The 25,177-nt window shown below is 41.4% G+C and overlaps 1 protein-coding gene across 1 annotated transcript in view; it reads left to right on the top strand.

The window, feature by feature from the left end:
- Positions 1–25,177, top strand: part of TTC39C (tetratricopeptide repeat domain 39C) — a 97,937-nt gene that overhangs the window by 32,774 nt on the left and 39,986 nt on the right. Inside the window, exons 2-6 of the mRNA XM_026496116.4 lie at positions 10,745–10,793; positions 13,046–13,174; positions 15,604–15,718; positions 18,541–18,895; positions 20,674–20,842. Of these exons, the coding sequence (XP_026351901.1) occupies positions 10,745–10,793; positions 13,046–13,174; positions 15,604–15,718; positions 18,541–18,895; positions 20,674–20,842 (817 nt within the window). The remainder of the gene's footprint in view (positions 1–10,744; positions 10,794–13,045; positions 13,175–15,603; positions 15,719–18,540; positions 18,896–20,673; positions 20,843–25,177) is intronic.

Genomic DNA, 25,177 nt, shown 5'->3' with positions numbered 1-25,177 from the left:
GTAAATTGTGTAGCATGTGGTTGGGCCCGATTTCTTCATCACTCTCATAGTTGCTTGACTTGGATAGGATTGACAATTTAACCCCTCAGTGAACAGGCTCAGAGTCGGCTATACACTCCAGAAAGCTGCTTTAAAATAGGAAATTAATCCTGGAGACTTAGGAGATGTGGAGCAGCGGGGTGCATGGACTTGGAGGGTGAAGCAGTGAATGGGATAGATCCACTGCTATTCCTATGGAAGTGATTTAACTTTCAAAAAAATGACAGATAATGATTAAAAAAAATTTTTTTTTTAGAGCTCAAGCATGAGCCTGAGGAGTAGGGGCAGGGGAGGGGCAGAGGGAGAGAGAGAATCCCAAGCAGGCTCCATGCCCAGCACTGAGCCCGACGTGGGGCTCGATCTCACAACTCTGAGATCATACCTGAGCCAAAATCAAGAGTCGGTTGCTTAACTGATTGAGCCACCCAGGTGCCCTGACAGATAATTAATTTTATATTATAATCGGATTCATATCTGGCTTCAAAAGGGAGCTGTGTACCAATGCTCTCCATTCCTATAGGAGACCTCTAGAGATGCTACCTGTCATAGAGGAAGGAAGCCTTTGTAGGACTTTTCAACTAAGATGCTTTCCGAATCAATTTGGTTTTTCTCTTTTAAAAAATATTCTTAATAACTACTATAAATCATGTCAAGGAAAACCTTTCTAATGAACTTTTTCACCTTTATTTTCCTCGGCCGCCATCTGAGGGAAGAGGGTGCGTTTCCTAGACCCATGGGCTAGAGCAGTGCCTCATCACCGCGGAGCCACCTCTCCCCTTCTGCACGGGGGGCGGGGGGCACTCACACACGTTTGTGGAGCAGATGCCCCGAGAACAATGGGGTTGGAAGCGCTGCTGTTCTTCATAGCTGTCACAGCAGGAGCGGGGACGAATCTTCCAGGCTCTTTAGCTGGTGAGTGGGAGCTGTCCTGCTCTCGGGCCCTGGCAGGCCAGGCGTTCCTTTCTCTGTCGTTGCTACGGCATCTTCAGATCAAGATGGAGCCCTTCAGCTAGTTTCCCATGGCTGAGTGGTGTTGAGAAGCAAGTTCTGCCTACTTGGAAAACATAGTTCATTGCAGAAGAGTCCATGAATCTTCTCTGTGGATTGTTAACACAGTGTACTCGAAAGAGGACTTGAATTACAGGACAGTGAAATTGAGGGAACAGCCCAGGAGCCCCAAGGACAAGTGATGAGGTCTACATTCGGGTAGACCAGTGTCCTGTGAAATCTGGACAGTTCCAGGCTTTACCTGTTTTGTACTGACTTTGGCATATTTTAGTTTTTTAACTCTGCTTTTGTTAGAAGGCTTTGTAATAAGGAGTTTTTTTTTTTTTCTTGGCCGGGGGGAGGAGTCAGCATAGTAGAGGGAAGATTTCACTGTTAAAAATGAAAAATCTTTTTCAATAAAATAATTAGTTTGAAAAGCAGGAAGCCCTGTGATTCTGTTTAGCCAATTGACTTTCTTTCTTCTTTCTTTTTTTAAAAAATATTTTGAAGGGGATGCGTTTAAAAATCTTATTTACATTACTTACATAGATACTATGAAAAGCGATCTCCAAATCATTTGCATTCGTTTTTGGGGAGTCCCCTCCTGTCAGCATCTCTCTCTTCGTTTGCGACCATTTGTCTCCTAGCCCCGTGCTCACAGAACCCTGGGCCACAGCTGGGCACAGCCAGACCTCAGCTTGCCACTGAGTGAATAACTCACTCCCACGCAAGCAGGCTTTGTCTGTTTTGCTCTTGAATCGCCCCATTATTCTGTTTGTTTGGCTGGCTGATCTATTCTGTTGAGAAATTGTATCAAAGCAACAACTGAATCACGGAGTATTTAGAACAAGTAAATTGACTTAAATGATGCATTTTTTTTCCTAAAAGGTGTCTAAATGCGGGGAGAATGTCTAGGATGACGTTATTGAAACAGATGATTAGTGCAGTTTTAGTCGTGACTGTTTATCATCCCACATACGTACACTTATCATTGAATAAAATCACCATTAATCTTATTGCCCTCCCCCACAACAAGTATTTTCATTTTTTTTTATTGTCTATACGTATTGGAACATCGTGTATGTGGAACTTTTGTTTTTACATTACATTCTGTCACAGGCATTTTTCTAGGTTATTCTAGGTTATTCTCTTGCAGGCTTTCTGTCCATTTTCAGAAATTTTTTGATTGTGATAAAATAGACATATTTTCCATTTAAACCACTTTTAAGGGTGCCATTTAGTTAAATACATTGACATTGTATTTCCAGAACTATGCATCTTGCAAAACTGAAACTCTGTACCCATTCAACAACTCCAGAACTATTCATCTTGCGAAACTGAAACTCTGTACCCATTCAACAACTCCTCATTCCTCCCTGCCCCCAGCCCCTGGCAACCACCATTCTCCTTCCTGTCTCTCTGATTGGACTACCGAGGGTACCTTATGTAAGTGGAATCCTACGGTACTTTTTTGTGACTGCCCTATTTCACGTAGCCTAAGTCCTCGTGATTCATCTGTGTTGCAGCATGAGTCAGTTTCCTTCCTTTTGAGGGCTGAATAGTATTCCATTGTATGTGTCTACCTCATTTTGTGTATATTTTGTTTGTCCATTCATCTGCCCTAGTACTTCTACCTTTTGGTTATTGTGCATAACGGTGCTAGAACGTGGGCATACAAACATCTCTTTGAGTTCCTGATTGCGGTTCTTTTGGGCACATACCCAGAGGTGGAATTGTTGGGCCACAGTATAATTTCATGTCTGGTGTTTTAAGGAACTACCATTCTGTTTCCCACAGTAGCTGCACAGTTTTACATCCCCACCCACGGTGCTCGAGGGTTCCCATTTGTCTACATCTCATTAACACTTTCATTTTCTCTCTTCCCTTCCATCGTAGCCATCCTAATGGATATAAGGTGGTATTTCATTATGGTTTTGATTTGCATTTCCCCAATGATCAGTGATATTGAGCATCTTTCCGTGTACTTACTGGCTGTTTGTATATCTTCTTTGGAGAAATGTCTTTTAATTAGGTTGACCTTTGTTGTTGTTGAGTCATAGAAGTTACTTATATAGTCTGGATATTAACCTCTTACCAGATAATTTGCAAATATTTTCTCCCATTCTGTGGGTTGCAGTTGCCTTTTCACTGTTGATCATGTCCTTTGATGTACTGTTTTTATTTTCATACAGTCCAGTTTATTTTTTTACTTTTGTTGTCTGTGCCTTTGGTGTCCTATCCAAGAAATCCTTTCCAGATCCAGGGTCATGAAGCTTTTCCCCTATGTAGACAGTCTCTTAAACTTAGGTTTTTTTCTATCCTGGATAATGCTGCAGTGAACGGCTTCATGCATGTAGCTTTTCTTCTTTTCTTGGCACTGTTTACTTTCGGAGAGCAAAATGAAGTACTGAACCAGTTTTGCCCCATTCGAGCCCATGGAGACACCAGACAGAGCAGAGGATATCACTCGTCTTGTTAGCAATAGTCTTGTTTCTGAAGGCAAGGAGAGCAGCATCCATGGAAGCATTCAATACCTTAATTGCTCCTATCGTCCTCTGGAACTGTGGTTATTTTATTTTTTTAAGAGAGGGGGAAAGATGAGGGAGGAAGGGAAGAGGCAGAGGGGGAGAGAGACTCTTAGGCAGGCTCCATGCCTAGCGTGGAGCCCGACGCGGGGCTTGATCTCATGACCTGAGCCAAAATCAAGAGTCAGACACTCAACCAACGGAGCCAGCCAGGCGCCCCAAGGAACTGTGATTTTTAAAACAGCACGGTCACATAAGCAGCCTGGGTCCCAGAAAAGGCGCAGCCACCTTAAAGAGCAGCAGGGAAGGAATTTATGTGATTATTTCTTTGACCCTCAAATCTGGGACCTCGGGGCTACAGGGAAAGGTGGGGGTGTTTGCCGTGGCTGATGCGCTTCAGGTGGCCCTGGATCGCCTTTCTAACTCACAAAGTCCAGTCCCCCTGCACATTTGAAGTGGAGAAAAGTCCTTTTGGGGAATTCTTCTAAGAACTCAACATTATATATAGAACATTTTCACAAAAATCAAAAGTTTAAAAAATTCCAGCCATTTGCCACTGTGTTAGGAGGTTAAAATCCCATTTGAAAAAGCATATTCTGTTAGGGACTGACATAGTAATTATGCTCATTTATTAAATGGAAAAAATACTCCTTTGAAAATCAAATGCATACATTATCTTCTGCTGTATTTCAGGAAACAAAATTTTCATCATCCCAGGTTTTAATATCCTAGAGAAATGTGTTTTAAACTTTGGCAGTGTTGATGGATTGAGGAAAAGATGATCAGTTGCTCCTTGGTATTTGCAACAGGTTTTCTGCCTTTGGGAGACTCCATATACAGAGAGAAAAATCTAGAGCCATTTTATTTCTAGTGGTGGTTCATTTTCAAAAAGCAAACAATGGCAATGACCATAATAAGACTTCTCATCAAAAAGGATTCCAGGGGTGCCTGGGTGGCTCAGTAGGTTACGTGTCTGCCTTCAACTCAGGTCATGATCTCAGGGTCCTGGGATCAAGCCCTGTACTGGGCACCCTGCTCAGCAGGGTTTTTGCTTCTCCCTCTCCCTCTGCCACCCCCCCCCCCCAGCTCATGCTCTCTCTCTCTCTCTCTCTCTCTCTGTCTCTAATAAATAAAATCTTAAAGGATTCCAAATGATCTCTTTTGCAGAGGATTTTGATTTGTGTTTGCTTTTTAACTTTTTATTTTGAAAATATCCTACACCTTCTTAAGTACATAAAATAGTATCAATTCCCATGTTTTAGTCAGCCAGCCTTAGGAATTAAGTCATGGCCCATCATGTTTTATCTATACTTCTGCTCACTTTTAATACTCTTACCTCAATTTGTATTTGAGGCAAGTCCCAGTCATCATTTGATCTGTAAATACATTCGTAAACATCTCTAAGAAATAGTTTTTAAAATGTAGCCATACCTAACAAATTAATAATTCATTGATCTAATCAAATGCCTCCGGTGATCATTTATCTGATTTTTTCTTTTTAATTTTTTCTTTTTCATAAGGAAAAGCTTACATACGGTGAAGAATGTATACATGTATAAAACCACAGTATAACTACTTAAGCCCAGATAAAGTTATAGTATGTTTCCAACCTTCCAGCATCTTCCCTTGAGCTCCTCCTCAGTCAGTAATTCCCTCCCCCTGACGACAGAGGTCGGAACAGTGGTTTTGAACTTCATATCCATGGAATCCTATAATCTTGTGTCTGGCTTTTTTCACTCAACATTGTCTATGAAATTGATTCATATTATATTTAGCAGTTCTTTCTCGTAGCTGTGAACTCTTCCATTGCATTGAATGAATATACTGCAATTATTTTATATATTCTGCTGGGTCCAGTTTGAGGCTACTATGACTAGTACTATTAACTTGCCATACGTATCTTTTGTGGGCATAATAATAATTCAGTTCTGTTTGTGTGTGTATATATGTGTGTATATGTGTGTATATATATGTATATGAATATATATAGCATTGTATGTGTGTGTATACACACATACATACACACACACACACACACACACACACACCCCGAGCAGTGAAGTTACTGGATCACAAGGTAGGCATGTGTTTATTGCTAAGCACTGTGTGAGAGTTCCAGTTGCCCCACGTTCTCTTTAACACTTGGCTGTGTTAGTCCTTGCACGTACGGCCAATCTGATGAGAGTAGAATGGCATCTCATTGTCATTTTACTCTGTATTTCCGTGATAACCAGTGCTTTCCCACACTTTTTAATATGGTTATTGACTTTAAGATATCCTCTTTTGTGAAATGCCTATTAGACTTTTGCCCATCTTTACTAGGTTGTCGTTTTTTACTGAGTCGTGGGAATTCTTTACATATTCCGAGGATGAGCTTTTTGTTGGATGAGTGTGTTTAAGTATCTTCTCCTGGTCTGTGATTTGTCTTTTTAAATCTCTAATGAGTGAACAGAAATTCTTAATTTTAATTAAGTTTCGATATCAGGTCTCCAGCTTTGTTTTTGTTCTTCAGTTTTGATTTGGCCGTTGTTAGTATTTTTCTTTTCCATGTAGATTTTAAAATCAACTTTTCAATACACACACACGCACACACACACAGAGCGCACACACACACACACACACACACACACCCCAGGGATTTTGCGTTGGATTGCATGGAAGTTATAGTTCAGTTTAAGAGAAGTTGACATTGTAGCAAGATTGAATTCCAGCCTGTAAAAATTGTGTATCTCTGTACTGAGATTAGTCGTTCTCAGGCAGGGTTGATTTGCCCCCAGAGGACATCTGGCAATGTCTGGAGACATATTTGTTGTCACATCTGTGGTGGAGGAGTGGTTGTGTGCTACTGGCATCTTGTAGGTAGAGGACAGGGATGCTGCCCATCGTCCTACAACTCTTAGGACAACCCCACAAGAAAAAATTGACCCAAAATGTTAAGATTTAGGTCTTTATATATTTTTTAGTAATATTTTGAATTTTCAGTGTGATGGTATTGTACGTCTTTGTTAGATCTATCCTTAGATAATTAGTGTTTTGGTGCGATTGTGATTTTTATTTCATATTCTGATTGTTACTGCTTTGTCGTGTGTGTGTGTGTGTGTGTGTGTGTGTGTATACAAACTCTATGTATAGTTTGTGTCTGTGTCTTTAAGTGTCTGTTGTATTTTGTACCTTTTATTTTGGAGATTCCCTTTCAGTTTCTCCCCCTTCCTCCCCCCCACCCCCCGCCCCATACACTTTTTTATTGTTGTTGAAGAAACTAGGACTTTTGTCCTGTAGAGTTTCCTACAGCTTGGCTATTGCTGATCCTATCAGTGTGGTGTGTTTAATATGTTCCCTTGTCTCTGTGGTCCTTACCCATATCCATTACTTCATTAGGACCTGCAAAATGAAACACTGGTTCTATCTTTTGCTTTTCATTTCTTATCCCAGGATATTTTTGTAAATAGACTGCCCTTCCACCCAGCTAATTCATTACTCTGAGGCCCTAGAGAAGAGACAGGGTAAATGCCTATACCTTCTGTTTTTTTAAATCAGTTTCCAAAATGAGTTGGTTCCTAAGAATCTTCCATAGGCAACCAGAGAGGTTTTCTGTTTTTGTTTTTAACTTAAAAGTACCATTATGAACTTACAGTTTAACCTTAGTTGATGTTTCAGTCCATTGCTGTTTTTACCTTCATTAGGGATTAAATGGTTCCATGTTTGCGTAGTGGGAACGTCTTCAAGACCCTCATGTAACTTTTAAGTTTCCTTGCTTTCTGCTAGAACGAGATATGCCAGGCTCTTCTTGAACATTTCTTACCGCTAACCTCGAATCAGCCATGTCTTCAAGGAGCCACGGTCTCTTACCGAATGTATTTAGAGGGGGTGCTAGGCATGCTCGGTGCTACTGGAGGGGTGATTTCTAGGCTTTTTCAGTAGACAGAAAATATGTATTTTTTAAAAGATGAGTTCATATTCTAGGCTATAAGATTTTTACTTAACTTCATTCTTTTTCCTGTGCACAAAGCCCTGAGTCCCCACAAACACCAACAGACCTACGTGTTGCTTTATCACAAACCACACGGCCAGCGGCCTTAGAATGACAATACCAGGTTGACCGGTGAGAATATGATTACTGAAAACAAATTTTCTTTGCCATCTTCTGGTGTCTGTTTTTAAGGGTCTTTCATAATGAAAATGCACTGTCAGAGTACTGTGTTCTAACGTCACTTGGACTAGCTCTGTGTGGTTCTTTTACCAACTGGATTTGCATTAATTTTACTTTTTAGGGCTTACATTATTAAAATTTGGTATTACGATGCACAATGTTTACATAGTTCCAAAGTCTAATCTACAAAGACGCTTTGTTTCTATCCTTGCTTCTCCTTCCCTAGCCCTCCTCTCACCTTGTCGGTATCCATTTAAAAAAAAAAAAAAAATATATATATATATATATATATATATATAGGTTATTCTACCATTTTTTTCAATATTCACAAATCTCTTTATACTTATATACTCTCTTCCTTTGAATAGGGGCGGTTTTTACCAGGTGGTCTATTTCACTTGTCCTCACCTCTGTCCTTGTCAATCTTCTGGTCCTCAGGAAGGTTTGTGTTTTGGTTCTAAGCTTCCCTTGATACTCAGGCTGGACGTAATACCCTCACTGCCCTCGCATCTGGGTCGTCGTTTTTTGGTTCCCAAGATGAGCATTTTGAGATGAGCTACGAGCCTCTTTCTTCTCCTTCCTTAGCCTTAGTTTTAGAGGAATGAGACTCGTCCTCTTTGGGAACATTCCCCAATCCCCCAAATGAGTGGGTTTTATGTAGAAACCACATCTGTGGGCCAGAATGATGATGGTGAGGTTGATGAATGTAGACGTAAAAAGTCGAGTGAACCTTGAAACAGCAGGTCTTGTGGGCATACGAGAGGGCGCGTGGTCATTGATCCGTTTCTGTGCCGGGTACACTGTCCCGTACCGGATGATGTGGGCTTCGCGGGGACTGTACTTCAGGGAGGGGAGAGTGTTCCCACTGGGCTGGTTTGTCACCTGCGATGGTGTGTGAGGCACTGAGGGCCAGGCTAGGCTACGTGAATAATGAATAACCTTGGCTCTCAGAAACCTAATTTTCTTCTGGAACAAGTAGTTCCGGCTTCTTCCATTTTTCAGACGGCGAAGTGGCTAACATGTAAGCAAGGAAGGGGAAGGCCGGACTCGTCAGCACTTGATCGAAATGTGTTTGTTCCCGAGAGGCAGGTCATTCCTTCACTGATTCATATTTGGTGAAAGCCTGTTGTGTGTAAGGCATGATAAGGGATAAGACGCAGAAAATAACGTTCTCGAGGGGACACGGATAGGCAGACCAAATCAGGTTGGGAGCCTATAACGGTATGTCCACGCAGAGCCATGGGCTGGGAAGATGGCCGTGGAGGGACGGTGGACTTGGCCGTGGGCTCGAGGTGTGCCGTGTGAGCTTGGTGGGTGGATGTGAGTGCTGGTACGGGATTCTTCACTAATGAGTTGACCTTGCTACGTTTGTTTTTGTTTTTTTTCTTGCTGGTTTAGTGTATCCTATTAGGTGGGAGCAAACAAATAATTATTCATTGTAGAATTTGAGTAAGGACTAAATAGATGGGGAAGAAATGTAGCAGAAATTTAATATTCCAAATAAATCAGGTTCCTTACTGCCCCTCCTCTTCCTCCTACCTTCCTCCCTTCCCGCTCCCTCCACTCACTCCCCCCTCAAGAGGAAAATGGATGTACATACTGTTTGACTCAGTAATGCTATCTCTAGCAGTTTATCCCAAGAATATATTTGGGCTTGCTTGAAAAGGTATATGTACAAAGATGTTCATCTGATACACGCATTGGATATATGCGTGTATGTACATATATACGTACCAACGTGCATGTTCCCCGCCCCCCACCCCCAAACACACGTTCGCTTTGGACACAAACTCAATTTCCTGTAGGGGCTTGACTAAATGCATTGTTCTCTCCTTTTTTAGAATGACCATATGTTATCTTACATAATTAAAAAATCAGTAAAGTTATTTTTCTTTAAGAAAGCAATTACCATGTGTTTTCTCTTTAGTGAAATTTACAGAGATTTAGATTTTGTACTGGTTGTGAATTTGAAGTGGAAAATTTATATTCCTGTATTCTTTGAATTGGTATTAGTTTGATTTGGTTTCTGCTTGGCTTGCATACGTAATTGCATAATGACTGTATTACAGTGGGGGAGTGTCTGACTCTAAGGAGGATTCTTTTTTTTGTTTGTTTTTTGGTGGGCAGCAAAGCAAGGTTTATTGAGCGATAACAAAGTGATAGTACCAAGCTCCTGAGGAGGGAGGCGACCCAAGATTGTTGCCGTAGGGAGGCATTCTTAAAGTGCTTTGGATGGGATGAGTGAACTTTCAAGTTGGCTCCATGGTTTAAAAAAAAAAAAAAGACAAAAACCTTTGATCTACTTCAAAAATGTTATCTTATGTGTGTAAAGTTTTGAACATGTTTTGCATTTTTAAAATGAATATTAATCATCTTCCTTTGGCCACATGCTTGCAGATGTCAGGTTGGTTTGCTAAAGCAGTCTGTTATAATTTGATTTTTTTGTGTGCCTTTGAAGAATCAGACAGGTTCTATTTTGGCAGGCAGATCTGTGAACCTCCTTGCCTCCAACTTTTTTCTTAGGATAATTTTTTTTTTGAGAGAAGTGGGAGAGAGAGGAGGGTAGAGGCAGAGAGAGAGAGTTTCAAGCAGGTTACACTCCCAGCACGGAGCCTGGCATGGGGCTCAATCTCACAACCCTGAGATCATGACCTGAGCCAAAATCAAGAGTTGGGTGCTTAACCGACTGAGCCACCCAGGTGTCCCTTTCTTAGGGTAATTTAATCCGCTTTAAGACTTTACTGTCTGTCCAATTTTTTTTTTTAAGATTTTATTTATTTATGTGACAGAGAGACAGCCAGCGAGAGAGGGAACACAAGCAGGGGGAGTGGGAGAGGAAGAAGCAGGCTCGCAGCAGAGGAGCCCAATGTGGGACTCGATCCCAGAACACCGGGATCACGCCCTGAGCCGAAAGCAGACGCTTAGCGACTGCACTACCCACGCGCCCTGTCTGTCCAATTATTAGTAATATATAGTGATGCTCATATAGCCAATGTTTATAAAAGTATACATTAAAAATAATTTTGTTTTGTTTCCTTAACAGAAATCATAGCCCATTAATGAGTTTTGGAGCGAGCTTCGTCAGTTTTTTGGTAAGTTGCTATGGGGAGTGATATTGGTGTGAAGGAAACAAGTATATAAAGTATGTCTTGGAGTTACTCACTGTATAGATACAGGTCTTTTATTTTTTAATTTTTTTAAAGATTTATTTACTTTAGAGAGCACATGCACAGGGTGGGGGGTGCAGGGCAGAGGGAGAGAGAGAATCTCAAGCAGACTTACCCCTGAACACAGCCTGATGTGGGGGCTCAGTCTCCTGACCCCGAGACCGTGACCTGAACCGAAATCAAGAGTCAGATGCTTAACCAACTAGGCCACCCAGGCACCCCCTATAGATACAGATCTTTCAGAATTTAAAAGTGTAATAAAGTTTTGTCTATTAGCCAACACCTATGAGATATCCTCTTTTCCTTAATTAAAAAAAAATGCTTATACCTTTGAGAGTATTGAGAGTACTTTGAGAGTATTTTTCCCAACCAAAAAAAAAATTTTTTTTTAAAGATTTTATTTATTCGACAGAGATAGAGACAGCCAGCGAGAGAGGGAACACAAGCAGGGGGAGTGGGAGAGGAAGAAGCAGGCTCATAGTGGAGGAGCCTGATGTGGGGCTCGATCCCATAACGCCGGGATCACGCCCTGAGCCGAAGGCAGACGCTTAATCGCTGTGCCACCCAGGCGCCCCCAAAAATTTTTAAAATAAGAATAAAATTGGAAAGACCCTTCCAAAAAATAAAACTGCATTAGAGATTAAAAAAAAAAAAAAGGGTCAGGGTTTGGATACTAAAGGTTTACTCTAAAATTATTGAATAAATGTGGACTGTAAAGCAAGTTAAATTAGCAGAGTTGAAATTTATTAGTTACTATTATATTTTTAAATATTAGTATTTAGGAATTGAAGGAATAGGTTGCAGTTAGGTGTTTAAAGAAAATTTGGCAATGTAGAAAATTGGGTGCTTTTTTCCAGAAATACGTATGACATTACACAAACCACTTTCAGGCATATAATTTAAGAAAACTATCATAGAATGGTATAATAGCAAACGTGTGTATGTGTGTACATATTTATAATCAATATGTGTAGAGACCAAGTGAAGTAAAATAGAGAAAGCCTGTAGATTTCAGATGTAGGAAGATCTCTGCAAGCTGGTGTGTCCTGTGACTGCTGTCCCTGCCCAACCTCAGGTACCCGGCCAGCTTCTGGTGACATGGATTTTCATTCAAGCTATTTATTTGCACCTCTTGCCAGGGAATACAACACAAATGTTTAAGGCTTGCCATTTACAAGAAAGCATAGCATCTGACTTTAGGAAAAGTGGTATCCTGTGGGAATCACAACATGAGAACTCCTCACTACAAAGGCAGGAAGGAAGACCCCGCCAAAGGCTTGGCTGAGTGGAGGAGGAAGGTGGGGAGGGGGCTGCAGCAGGGCTGGGGTCTGCTTGGAAAGAAAGTGTGATGAGGGGGCTTGGGCAAAGGTGGCTGTGGTCTGATACGGCTCCAAGGGGAGAGTATATTGGAGTCCTTCCAAGGAGGCCTAGAACGCCAAGGGGAGAGGGCTTGCCCAATGGATAGGGTGGGGAAGAGAGTTAGTGACGATGAGCTCATTAGGTCCTTCCAAGAACCAAGCGTCTTGTCTCTGCCCCTACAGCACATCCATAACCTCAGAAACCTCCGTGCCACTGGTGAAAAGTAGCAGGTGTTTAGCAGAGAAGGGATTGCCCCTACCCAGTCAGATGTGGCCTGGAAAAATCTGCCAGGCTGCCAGTCTAATTTTTCACTGTGGACGGTGTAATATGAGTTCCAAATAAGGGAACCCATTGGAATTGCTGTCCCTGAAAAGACTGCCGCCTTCAGGGCGGACCTGCTTCAGTAGCATTTCTGCCCATTACCTGATGGGGCCGAGGTCCACGTGCGGGGGAGAATGAACTCTGCAGTCAGACACTGCTGTGGAAACTCAGTGAAGGGGACCGATCAGAGATTCTACAGGGCTTTGGTTACTGTGCTCAATAACAACAAAAAAGGTCCTGGAACAGTAATTGTGAGAACGTTTACCACCCTCTGTTTTTTCATGTAGGTGTGATAGACTTACAGCCTTATTTCATATTGAGATTATCGTTCTTGGAAATGATTACGGTATGCCGTAACATTCTAATTCTTTTACTTGCAACAACTAACATTTGAATGTTTTTTTTTCCCTCTAGTTTGGGATTTTGTTGTTTTAAATCGTCTAAATTTTCAGAGACTTACTGATTCATTCATTCTTTCCTTATTTCTTTCTTGGAAGAACGCCATGATGACATTTGAGGAAGAAAAAATGCAGTTGGCGTGTGATGACTTAAAGACGACGGAGAAGCTGTGTGAAAGTGAAGAGGCTGGAGTAATTGAAACCATCAAGAATAAAATTAAGAAGAATGTAAGCACAATGTCTTTAGGTTGTGAACGGAGTGCCACTGACATAGGGCATTGCTCCTTTACCTGGTTTTCGATATTTCGGATATGAATGAAAGCACTACACGTTTCTTACAACTTTGGGTGATGTAAAATGTATTTTTAAAAAAAAACAGTAGAACCCCACCCCCACCTGCCCCATCAGTCATTAAAGCCATTCAGTGCATTCATTCTTTTGCTATCTTAAGGTTATCTTCTTCCATAATGGGGCATGTGCTAAGAGCTTTTGTGTGTATGTAATTGAGATGTGTTGCATTTTAGCATTATGGAGGAGTTCAGCTATTTACCTGATTTTCCCCAAGCCTTACAGCCTTTGGTTACACATAAAGTCACAATAACATTGTAATTCACTTTTCCTGATTTTGCTTTTACCTTTCAGTGCAAACGTCTAGTCTTTGGGGAGGCATCCTCCTACCCCTGATGTTTCTGGAGTCTCCCTTGTGTTACCTGTTGAGCTGACAAACCCATCTTTTGGTTAGAGTCCTCAAAAGCTGCCCATCTTTTCTTCGGCTTATTCGTGTCCAGGTTGCTTCACCTCTGCTCTTGCTGATGGTGTCCCCCATGAGGAAGCCACTGATGGGCCAAGAGTACATTCTCCTGATGCTCCACAAGGGCCCGAGATTTCCTCAGTGGCTCTTTCTGCAAACCCTGCGTCTGATCAGTGACTGAGTCCTGTTGCCTTTCTTTCTAAAGTACCTCCTGAATTCATCCACTTCTCTCCCCACTCCTGCCATGTCCTTAGGTCAGCCACCATCCCCACTTGCCTACAACAACTCTCACTGTTCTCGAATTCGTTCTCCATAATACAGTCTCCAAAATGCAAATAATAGGTTGCTGGCTTCATTTTCGGTGTCCCTAACCCCACTCTTGCCATTACAGTGAAGTCCAAACTCCTTACTGTGGCTGACTTGGCACTTCCTTTTCCTCTGCCTAGAACATTCTCCTCCCTCTGGACCTGGTTTCTACTCCTTGAGTTCTTCCTAGATCATTTTCTCCAAGGACTCTTGCCTGAGCCCCAGAGCTGTGTTGAGTAGATTTCCTCCTTGTCCCCATAGTACCCTGTACTTGACCCTTCAGAACACTTACGACATTACATGGTAATGAGGTCGGTGTTCCCTCATTAGACTGTAAGTTATTTATATGTCTGTCTTCTGTATCTAACTCCATGCCTAAGCACATATGTTAGGAATTAACATTGGTAATGGCTCTTTGCAATTTAAAATGCATTTTTATATATAGTACCTCATTAGCCCTTCCAACAACCCTACACAGTAGATGTTATTACAAAGAACCAGCAGCATCAATGGACTGACATTTGCCTAAGCAAAGTAATGAGTTCTGGGACTACATTTGCAACAATAGTGACCATAATAGATTATGCTAATGTAGAAAAAAGGAAAACAGTTCATTCTACTGTATATGCTTTTGTTGTATTTGTAAAGATCCTATCATTCCTCGTATCACTGTGAAAACCTATGAAAACTCGCTTATCTTGTTCAAGTTCACTTTGTATTAAGAATGCAGTATTCTATTTTGGGGTAAATTTTTTTCACTTACAAACATTCTTTACAATAAGGACCAACACTTTATAAAAAATGGAGTTTTTTAATTTTACATTTCGCTTCTTTTATGGAGGTAGTCACCTAAGAGGTATAGCTTAAATTCCGAGTTCAATTTGTGGTTCATTCGAACCTATTTTCTCTTTAACTAAAATGTAATCAGTTTTCGACCCTCACATCTCCGTTGTGGCACAGAAGTTATGAACCCAAGTGTTCCTCCTATATGAATGAAGATAGATGGCTGCAAGGTGGCTTTTCGGGCTATCTATTTTGGGGAATGTTTTCTACCTTTAGTGGTTTTTATTTCGGATAAGTAAGAACTTAAATTGTTTCAAAAAAAAGTAAACCTCTGGGGCGCCTGGGTGGCACAGTGGTTAAGCGTCTGCCTTCGGCTCAGGGCGTGATCCCAGCGTTCCGGGATCGAGCCCCACATCAGGCTCCTCCGCTATGAGCCTGCTTCTTCCTCTCCCGCTCCCCCTGCTTGTGTTCCCTCTCTCGCTGGCTGTCTCTATCTCTGTCGAATAAATAAATAAAATCTTTAGAAAAAAAAAAAAAAAGTAAACCTCTGAACTTTTGTGTTGATTTTCATGGTTTCCCACGAGCTTCATTGTTCTCACTTAGGATATTTGTCTTGAGTTACAATGTTCTTCATCGTATGGTGAACAAAACAGAGCTAGATCTCATGGGAATATGGTGTAGATTTGGTCTCGGCTTTCAGTGCCCTGTTGCACAGTTCCTTCGTGAAATTATCTTGCACAGTAAAGTAATGGTGGTTTGGGTGGAGTCTCGTTCTTGTGTGTGATTTATCGGCGTGTACTTTCTCTCCGTCAAACAGGTTGATGTCCGAAAATCTGCCCCCTCTATGGTTGATCGGCTTCAGAGACAGATAATCATAGCTGACTGTCAGGTTTATCTGGCTGTGCTCTCGTTTGTGAAACAAGAATTGTCAGGTACGTCAACGCATTATTTTTAATGGCTTTCAAAATTCAGTGGACACAATAAATAATCCCCCCCCCCTTTTTTTTTTTACAGTGCCTTGTATTTCAGTCTTTGAAAATATGTGGTGCCTCTTTGGGGCATGATACTGATTTTTACTTAGGAAATTGGAACCATGAGTGCTTAATGTGTGTTTAGGGGAATAGTTTTAGACTTGAAGTCAGTGTTTCATCCTCTCGTCTTAAGATAATTCTGTCGTAGTTAGAGAAATTACCAGTGCCGGATAGGTAGATCATACTTTTCCTTCATGAGAATCAAGTTGTGAATAACCTTTAAAGTGAAATATAACTGGTGTAAGTTAAATTTTTTGGGAAATTGTTATCGAGAGCCTGAGTGGGTATCAAATATTTCCTAAAATACTTGATTGACCTACATTTGAACAACCTTGAGTAAGGGCTATACATGGATTCCTTAGTTTGTTCGAGACTGTTCTTTTCCAGGATTCTGTCGCTTTGTTATCTTGAGAGCTTTAGACTCAAATTGAGTCTTTTAACAGCTTCTGGAAGACTGTGTCTAACACAGACACCAATTCTTTAGGTTATGTGGGTATCAGTCTGATACTGCCAGGAGAAATTTGCTTCTTTGGCAGATAGGATTTACTTGAAAAAAATGAAAATTCCAAAAGGAAATCAACTAAAACTCACAACCGCAAAAGCGTTTCCTTCCAAACCTTAAATGAAGCAGGGTCTATTGCTGCTAAGTTGTAACATACACTATTCTTTCTAGACTGCCAGACACTGATTTTCTCTCCCTTCTCCTTCTTCTGTCTCTCCCTCCCTTCCTTCCCTCCCTCCCTCCCTCCCAGCTCAAACTTGAGGATGCTTTGTTTCTATTTGGTTCAAATCAGAAATGGAACTTAACTTTTATTTTGAGCTCCAAAGTTTGGACTTACTAGAATTTATCCTTCTTTTAAAATATGTTGGCCTTTTGCTTTGGTTCCATTGTTCAATGTTTTTCTCTCTGATTCTCCCCTTGGGACTTGCCTAATACTTACCTGGTTGAGGGCTCATAGCTGGTGTGAAATTCCTGTGATGCATCAGTATAAAAGCCCCCACTTGAAGCTCTCCATTCATGTGTATATTAAAAGCAGCAGAGCTGTCAGACTTCTTGGGTCAGGATAGGAGCTCTGGCATTTTCTGTGATCTTGTACTCCTTTTTTTTTTCCTGACACTCAAGAAGGACTTTTTAAAGGAGCTAATTTTAGCCATTAGGAGAAAATACCTGTCTAGAGAGAAGGGTAAGTCTGATGTAGTATAATGTTTGGGGAACGAGGGTAAAGGGCATCTGGGAAATCTTTGTGTTAATCTTACAACTCTTCTGTAAGTCTGAAAGTCTATAAAAACTAAAACGTAGTATATCCTTCGTTTGCTCATTCATGGGTCTGTTTGACAAATAATCACTGAGCGTGTGTGATGGGCTAAGCACCATGTTACGTGAGCAGCACAGGCTGTGCTCCCTGCCCTCAGGAAGCTTAGAGTCATCAATTTATGCCGTCTATTTCTAAAATTATTATTCTGGTTAAAAATTACTGAACGTTGTTATAGAAAACTGGGAAAATAGAGAAGGGTAAAAAAGAAAGCAAGTCATGTCTTATCTTACCACTTGGAGAAATCACTCTTTACTGCTAATGTGCTGTGTTTCCCCATATTTCTTTCACAGAATGGAATCTACAGTGCTTTCTATCCAACGTTTCCCTCTTAGATTGTATTTTACACGTTTTCCCTGTTGTTCAGTTTCAAAATACTAAATAATAACATAGTTTTTCAAATGAATGTACCATGATTTAGTTAACCAATTCCTTTTGGACATTTAGATGTTCTTTGCTTTGCTTTTTTTTTTTCTTTCTGTTATTAGTGAGTCAACCTATTTTTATATCCTATTAATAAACTGTATTTCTTTCGTAAATTGCCTTCTTAGCCTTTTCCCGTTCTCCTAATAGGTTGATATTAATCAATTATTTAATCCTATTTATCACGGATTTTGAACGGTGCTCTTGGTTTTTCCTAACGCCATATAATTTATTGAACAGATATTGATACTGAAATGAAATTCTGACAGACATAAATGTACACAGTGGTCATTTGTTTTATGAATATCTCCTTGTTTCAAACAAACATAACCAAAAATGCTCTTTTAGAAGAAGCAGGCTCATAGTGGAGGAGCCTGATGTGGGGCTCGATCCCATAACGCCGGGATCACACCCTGAGCCGAAGGCAGATGCTTAACCGCTGTGCCACCCAGGCGCCCCTATTTCTATTTCTTTTACTTCAAGTTGCCATGCTTGATGCCAAGGTATACTTTTAGTAGTGAATCAGACTTAAAACTGGCTCTTTCGGAGGAATGAAACACAGTGTAGACAAACGTTAAGAGTCCTAAGGGAGGTTTATCAGCGAAGTTGCCGTGGTAGTTCAGAAACACGGTGGAAGTTCATGTTTCACGGAGCATGGAGAACAAAAGTCGGGTTCACGCGGTGCTTGCATGCTGACATTCACGCGTTAAGTCTCGCGGTGTATGTCATCCGTTGCACCCCAGCTCATGCACGAGGGGCTTGACGGAACAGTGAGTAAAGCAACGTGAGGGTCTTGCTGAGTGGTGAAGGGAAACAAATAAGGAATTGAAGCCGTCTGCAAAAAACAGGGCGCAATGGAAGATGGTCATTTTTATTGTTTTTTTACATTTTTGCTTGAATTTCAGGTTGTTCTTCAATATCCCTCATTACTATAAGAAAATTACTCTGAATGCTTATTTTTCTCGTGCTTTCTTCCCTTCTCTGTAGCCTATATCAAAGGTGGGTGGATCCTCAGGAAAGCCTGGAAGATTTACAATAAATGCTATCTGGACATCAACGCCCTTCAGGAGCTGTGTCAGAAGAAGCTAACTGAAGAGCCTTTGACTTCTGACGCTGCAAATGATAATCACATAGTGGCTGAAGGGGTGTCTGAGGAGTCTCTAAACAGACTGAAAGGTGCTGTTAGCTTTGGATATGGCCTTTTCCACCTTTGCATATCCATGGTGCCCCCCAACCTGCTCAAAATCATCAACCTGCTGGGTTTTCCCGGAGACCGCCTGCAAGGGCTTTCTTCACTGATGTATGCGAGCGAAAGTAAGGACATGAAGGCCCCTTTAGCTACGTGAGTAGCGGTATTGCGATGCTTTGGTAGATAATATAGTGTTGAAAGTAAGTAAACGACAAAGCCTTTAAAGGAAACTTCAGGTAAATAGCTTGGTGGGTTGACAGGATGCCATGCCTTCTGTCTTTTAATGCAATGCCGAGAACTGCATTTTTGGTGGTATTTATAAGCTGGTTTTGGAGCTGACGTTAGAGAGCAGGACATAGGACGTTGTTCCTGAGTCTCATGAGTCCTGTATTATTTTAAACAGGTAAAATGATCACCTTTTTCAACCTCAAATGATTTTATAAGCAGTTTTTATGACCTGGACTGTGATCACTGAGATTCTTGATCCTGATTTTTGAATTTTTAAGGAATATGAATATGATAAGCCTTTTCGGTGACTCTGAAATTGTTATTCTTTCAGACAATCCTGATACTGGATAATTTCTTTGATCCTGGTTGGTTCATTGGTCTCTCCTGTGTGGCTTGGATATTTTGTGCTGGTCAACTAAACTGAGTCATGTTAATCTAAACTGAGTCATGTTAGAGTAAACTGAAATGACAGTTCCTAAACAGGAATGTGGAGAAGCTGGTATAACTCTCCAGAGTGAGGAGTCACCCATTCCTCCATCAGTTAAAAACAGTGTAATTTTTTTTTTTTCCATTCTGGTAAATATCCACCATTTGCAATTTGAGTAATTTTACCGGACACTGGATGTCCTTTGACATTATACACTACCTGTCAGTTTTTCCAAAAAATGTTGATATCACAGAGGACTTTAATGAGCTCTGTTTCTACTCCTATCAATATTGAGGAATTTGGATATTCACTCAATCAGTTGGTAGCTATTAAAAATATCATTAAATTTTCATTTCAAAAATATTTGTGCCTCCCCAAAGTCATTAAATTACATAAACAGTGGTATTTTATTAATTTGATTTAACCGTTTTGTAACATTTGATAATTTGTCTATTTATATCTTAGTATTTTCTGGAAAGAAATGAATTCATAGTGTAAATTAGTCTGATCTCCAGAAGAGAACCAATTTTATAAATATACTAGAATCATGCATTTACATAAAAATATTTGATGTATTGGTGAAACATTTTTGTCTACTCATTAAAGCAGATTCTAATGAATCTATTTTATTTACTGAGTTTATTTAACATGGTCTTTTTCTTGAAAGGATGAATTTGAAGTAAGGGAATTTTAAATAATTGTTTTTTGAATTGAACATCCTCAAAGGCAGAGAAAGAACCTTTTTTCTGGTTCTCTCGCTTATTTTAACCTGTTTTAGTATAATCTGTGTCTGTGGTTCCCGTATTTCAATTTGGATTCTGAAGCTTACACTCTAACTTTGTGAACGCAGGAGAAAGCAGCATTTTCCTTGCAAAAGGGTGATGCTTTTATTAGGAGGGGACAGTAAATTCATGGTAACCAGTTACTGTTTCTAATCTGTGCATTGACGAGTGAAGTGAAGAATTCAGAGGTTTATGTCAGTTCATACCTTCAGCAAGCCATCGGGAAGCCTCGGAAAAGCTAAATGCTTTTATCATCTTGTTCTCCTCTCACCTGATGGGGGTGTGCTGATAATATGATATGCTGTACCAAAGTTTCAGTTTTCCAAATATGGATACAATTAATATGGGGAAAGATACTCTGAATTTACTTCTTCAAAGACTGCATAGTAAGCTTTTTGGAAGGAGAGTGTTCTGGAAGAGCACATACTGAGTTTTTAAAAAGTAGAACCGCTATAAGAAAAGCCTTGCTCAATGTTTCTCTCCCTCTTCTTTAGATTGGCTCTGCTCTGGTATCACACCGTAGTCCGCCCGTTTTTTGCCTTGGATGGCAGTGATAACAAAGCAGGCCTGGATGAAGCGAAGGAAATTCTTCTCAAAAAAGAAGCTGCTTATCCAAATTCTTCCCTCTTCATGTTTTTCAAGGGACGCATACAACGATTAGAGGTACTGTGCCTTCCGCATGTTTTTAAATAAAGCCGTCGGTGGATCCGAGCTGTAGTTCTCACGCGGGTACTCGTATCAACATGAGCCCCAGTGTTGCTGGGCCAAGGAACGTTTCGTTCTCGTGCTTTTCGCCGCACCGTTGCTACAAAAGCCTCTTCCAGGAACCCAGGATGTTTGTCAGTAACCTTCTGTTCGGGAGACGTGGGCGAGGCAGGGGTGAGCTCTCTCGTGGTAGGGAGACAAGATTGGCGTGCTCTCAGCCGAATACGTAGGGGCGTTAGCACATGTCTTCTTTGAAGAACACAGCACGATCCTTTTCCTTTTCTGGGGGTACTAATAACCTGCTGCTAAGTTTTCATCTTGGTTAACCGTTGATTTATACAAGGTTATTGCCTGGAATGTCAAGGACCCCATCAGCTTTGAAACAGAAGTAGCTTTTGTTGCTTTTTCATGGGCTTCATTTGGACAAATCCTGGGCCAGGCGCTTTATTCATGCTATCAAGTTTAATCCCCAGAGCAACGCTAGGACATAGATACAAAATGTCATCGGCATTTTATAGAAAAAGGGATCCAGGAGGGTTTCAAGTGACTTCCCAGGCTCACCCAGTGAATGAGGCCAGGCTGTCTCATTCCAGAAGCAGAACACACCCTGGCCTTTGGAGGGTCTCTGCTTTTCCTTCATATCTTTTTTTTTTTTTTTTGGTTTGCTTGCTTAGGAGATTTGAAGAGTGAGGATTTGAAGAAAAATAAAAGTATTATAAGAAAATCCTGGGGCGCCTGGGTGCTGTCCATTAAGTGTCTGCCTCCGGCTCAGGGCATGATCCCAGGGTGCTGGGATCAAGTCCTATGTTGGACTCCCAGTTCAGAGGGGAGCCCGCTTCTTCCTCTCCCACTCCCCCTGCCTGTGCTTTCTCTCTCTCTGTGTAGAATAAATAAATAAAATCTTAAAGAAAGAAAATCCTGCATATGAAAGTTGTTATGCCAGGTGTACCAGCAGCTTGCAGGGAATCATTGCAAGGTTTCTACAATCTCTGTCCTCCAGTTAACTGGGTGCCCTGAAGCACAGCTGACTCTAGAAGTCTGCCCCCAGGAATTGCCATGAGTGCATTTGAAGATTTTTGCCTAGGAATGCTTTTGCAAGCACAGGGATGATTTGATCACTAATTTTTTTTGTTGGCAACAGAGTGTACATTACTTCCTGAATAATTCCTTTCCCTCATGAAGTGCCTCCTAAATCCGCGGACTCCTCACCTTTACATATGGAAGTTGTATTTTGGAGACTCTACTGATGATTTATGATTGAAACATAGTACAGAAAGCTCACCAGGATCTGAATTATTTACACCTATGTCTGAATTGGTTTTTTTCTCATTATCTCAAAACTGTTTTTCTTTGTGGTCAGGATTGCGAGCCTTCAGTTCTATTTTCCCCTTTTTTCCCCTCGCTGTCTTAGAAACATAGTTCTGATCAGTTTCTTGTACAGCCCAGTCTTTTTGTTAGCATTCTTGTCTTTTAAGCTCAGGGTTATGGTCTTCCATGTAGGGAAGGATGTCCAATTTACTAAAGTTTCTCTGCTCCCTTGGGTTTGTGCAGGACAAAATAACACTGTATAAGGACATTGTAAACTGACTAAGCCTTCTGACTTCAGTGACCATTTTTGCATGGACGTTGGGTTACAGGGTCAGTGCTTTAAGTGTCCATTTCTTTTTAAGATTTATTTTTAGAGAGCATGAGCAGGGGAAGGGGCAGAGGGAGTGGGAGAGAGAGAGAATCTCAAGCAGACCCCCTGCTGACCCTGGAGCCCCATGCAGGGCTCGAACTCATGACCCCGAGATCATGACCTGAGTCAAAGCTTAGAGTTGGCCACTTAACCAACTGAGCCACCCAGGTGCCCCATTAAATGTCCATTTCTTAAGAGGCGGGCATTATACATTTTGAATACCTCTGAACATGGTAAGACGAGGGTCAGTGTTGAACAGATTTACTGCACGGGGTGAGAGCCAGAATTTATAATTGTGTGCAGCATGGCAAAAAGGCACTTGAACGTTGGGCATTTATTCGAATTCTCTCTCTTTACTTCCCCCAGATCAACACATGCTTTAAATTGGATTTTGAAGCTGTTAAATGGAAATGTAGAAGTGAGAGTTTATCTCTTGTGAAGCTTGCCATGTTAGTAAATTTTTTATTTTAAAACCAAAGTGCTTAACTTTTAGCTAAACTGATGACTCTCCCACCCGCCCCAGACACTTAATTTGTGTGGGCCTGAGTGGATGTAAAAGTAAGTGGTTATTTGCTGTTGTTGGGATGGTCCTAGAAATGAGGAAGCCGCAGCCGTGAGAGGACCCTTCTAAGCACAGTTTGGGGAGGTACCTAGTTGGCTTTATGTAGTTCTTGGCAGGCATTCGGGCTCTTTCGGAGGGAGAGTTGTGATCTGAGTGTGGGTGGTAGATATTAGGACTATTTCACCGTGAAGCAGCTTGCTTGCCAAACTGATGCTTGGTTTTCAAAAAAAAAAAAAAAAAAGACTAAAAGATCTGTTTCTGCTTCTCGTTAGTGAGCTGTAGCCTCAGGGCCAAGGGAACGTGCCGGTGGTTTCTGTTCGGCCCTTCCCAAAGGCCCAGAAGAGGAAAGGATTTGGGGCTAACTTGGAATATTATTGGGATTATCCTTACAGTGTCCAGACACCAGCATTTCATTTATCTTCCCGGGTGACCCCGAGGAAGCTGTTGGGTGGGGGTGGGGAAGGCTTTGTCTGCAGAGGAGGGACAGCCCGGAAAGGCTGTCACTGCTCTTGTCGGAGGCTTTCTGTAAGGCCTGCGAAGTCCCAAACCTAGTTTCTGAAAACACAGGGCTCTGCTGACAAATCCGCTTGCAGAGAATTTTTTTTTTTTTTTCTAATTTTCAGCAAGCATTTAGGCTAGAGCTAGGACCCCTGAGATCTTTCTATCAACAAACACTGAGAGAACACGGTCTGCGGGCTTTAACTTTGGCAGTTGCATCCTATGGCACGAAGTTTGTTCAGTGAGTCAGTCTGCAGAATAATTTGAACAGCTGCTTTGGTGTAAGCCTGCTGTCGCGCAGGGGGACGAGCTCCAGACGTGCTGGTTAGTTTTCATTTTCTGTGCGCGTTATTTGCAAATCCCGCGCGCTTGCCCGCTCTCTTTAATTTCACGAACAACTGTTTATGTGCTCTGGGACAATTTGGTGTCCGTCTGGGGGGATGGTCTTTGACATAGCCACCCCGTCCTGACCCTTGATAACGCTTGCTGTCATGGCTTCATGATTTCCTGCTGTTAATGGCCTAACCTGACCTAGCAGTGGGGTTCTACACCTTTGGTGGGACGTGGGGTGCGTCCAGATGGGGTGCCCCCTGTGCTCTTTGGGGCTGTTGGAGCACGAAGCTCAGCCGGACTGCAGAAGGAGTCGTCTCTCTTGACTGCCTTCGCTTCTCCCCACCGCATGTCTGTACGCTCCCACCTCCAGCCTTCTCCAGCCTCCTGTGTTCCCACAACCTCTCGGTCTCTGTTGACTTCTCCCATGTGACTTGTCATGCTGCTGGGAGGCACAGCTGGGTTCCTACGGTACTTAGCATGAGATAAATGATATATAACCAGAGTGTGATGAGTGCATAAGCCTGGAAAGTAGGGTTAGCAAATTTTTTTTTTTTTCCTTTTTAGGAGGAAAAAAATTGTTTTAGTGTTGAAAGCAGTCAGTAAAGCTGGGCCCATGATTGGCAGAGTGGGTGGCATGTAGCGAGAGGGGCCACAGGAACCATATGGCACCTGTCTTTACTTTTCCCTGAAGTTGGTCCTAGATGTTGTATAGTAATCTCAGTTTTAAAATGTGAATTTTTGGCTCTAGTTTTGAGTTTCTTTACTTTTCAGTAAACCTGTGGTAGTGGTAAGTCCATTACCCTACAAGTGATGAATGAGTATTTTTTCCTGGTTATTTAAAAAGTATTGAGACAAGTCTGCATTTTAATTACTTGTTATTATTTCTCTCTAGTCTTCTTTTTTCCCGTAAACAGTACAGATGTGCACAGCGTCCCTTCAGTTTTAACCATCTACTTAGTATGTAATATATGTATGTCGGATTTTATAGGTATACACTTTCATGTACACACGCTATCATGACTATTTGGTGATGAAACTAATTTTTAATATCTGATTGAATGAAAGTTGATAAGCATCCTAACGAGGTTGTTATTCAAGTATTTTGAGAATTCTTGTTTTGAAACTATCTTCTAAGCTGGGGCTCCTACTTTTTGAACATCCTGAGTGCTGGCATTTTAAAACCTTGGGTTTGGATTTGGGGAGCCGTCAGGGCCTTGCACAA

The sequence above is a fragment of the Ursus arctos genome, unplaced genomic scaffold (genome assembly GCF_023065955.2).
Source record: "Ursus arctos isolate Adak ecotype North America unplaced genomic scaffold, UrsArc2.0 scaffold_17, whole genome shotgun sequence".
Lineage (NCBI taxonomy): Eukaryota > Metazoa > Chordata > Mammalia > Carnivora > Ursidae > Ursus > Ursus arctos.
This window is presented reverse-complemented; position numbering and strand designations above follow the sequence as displayed.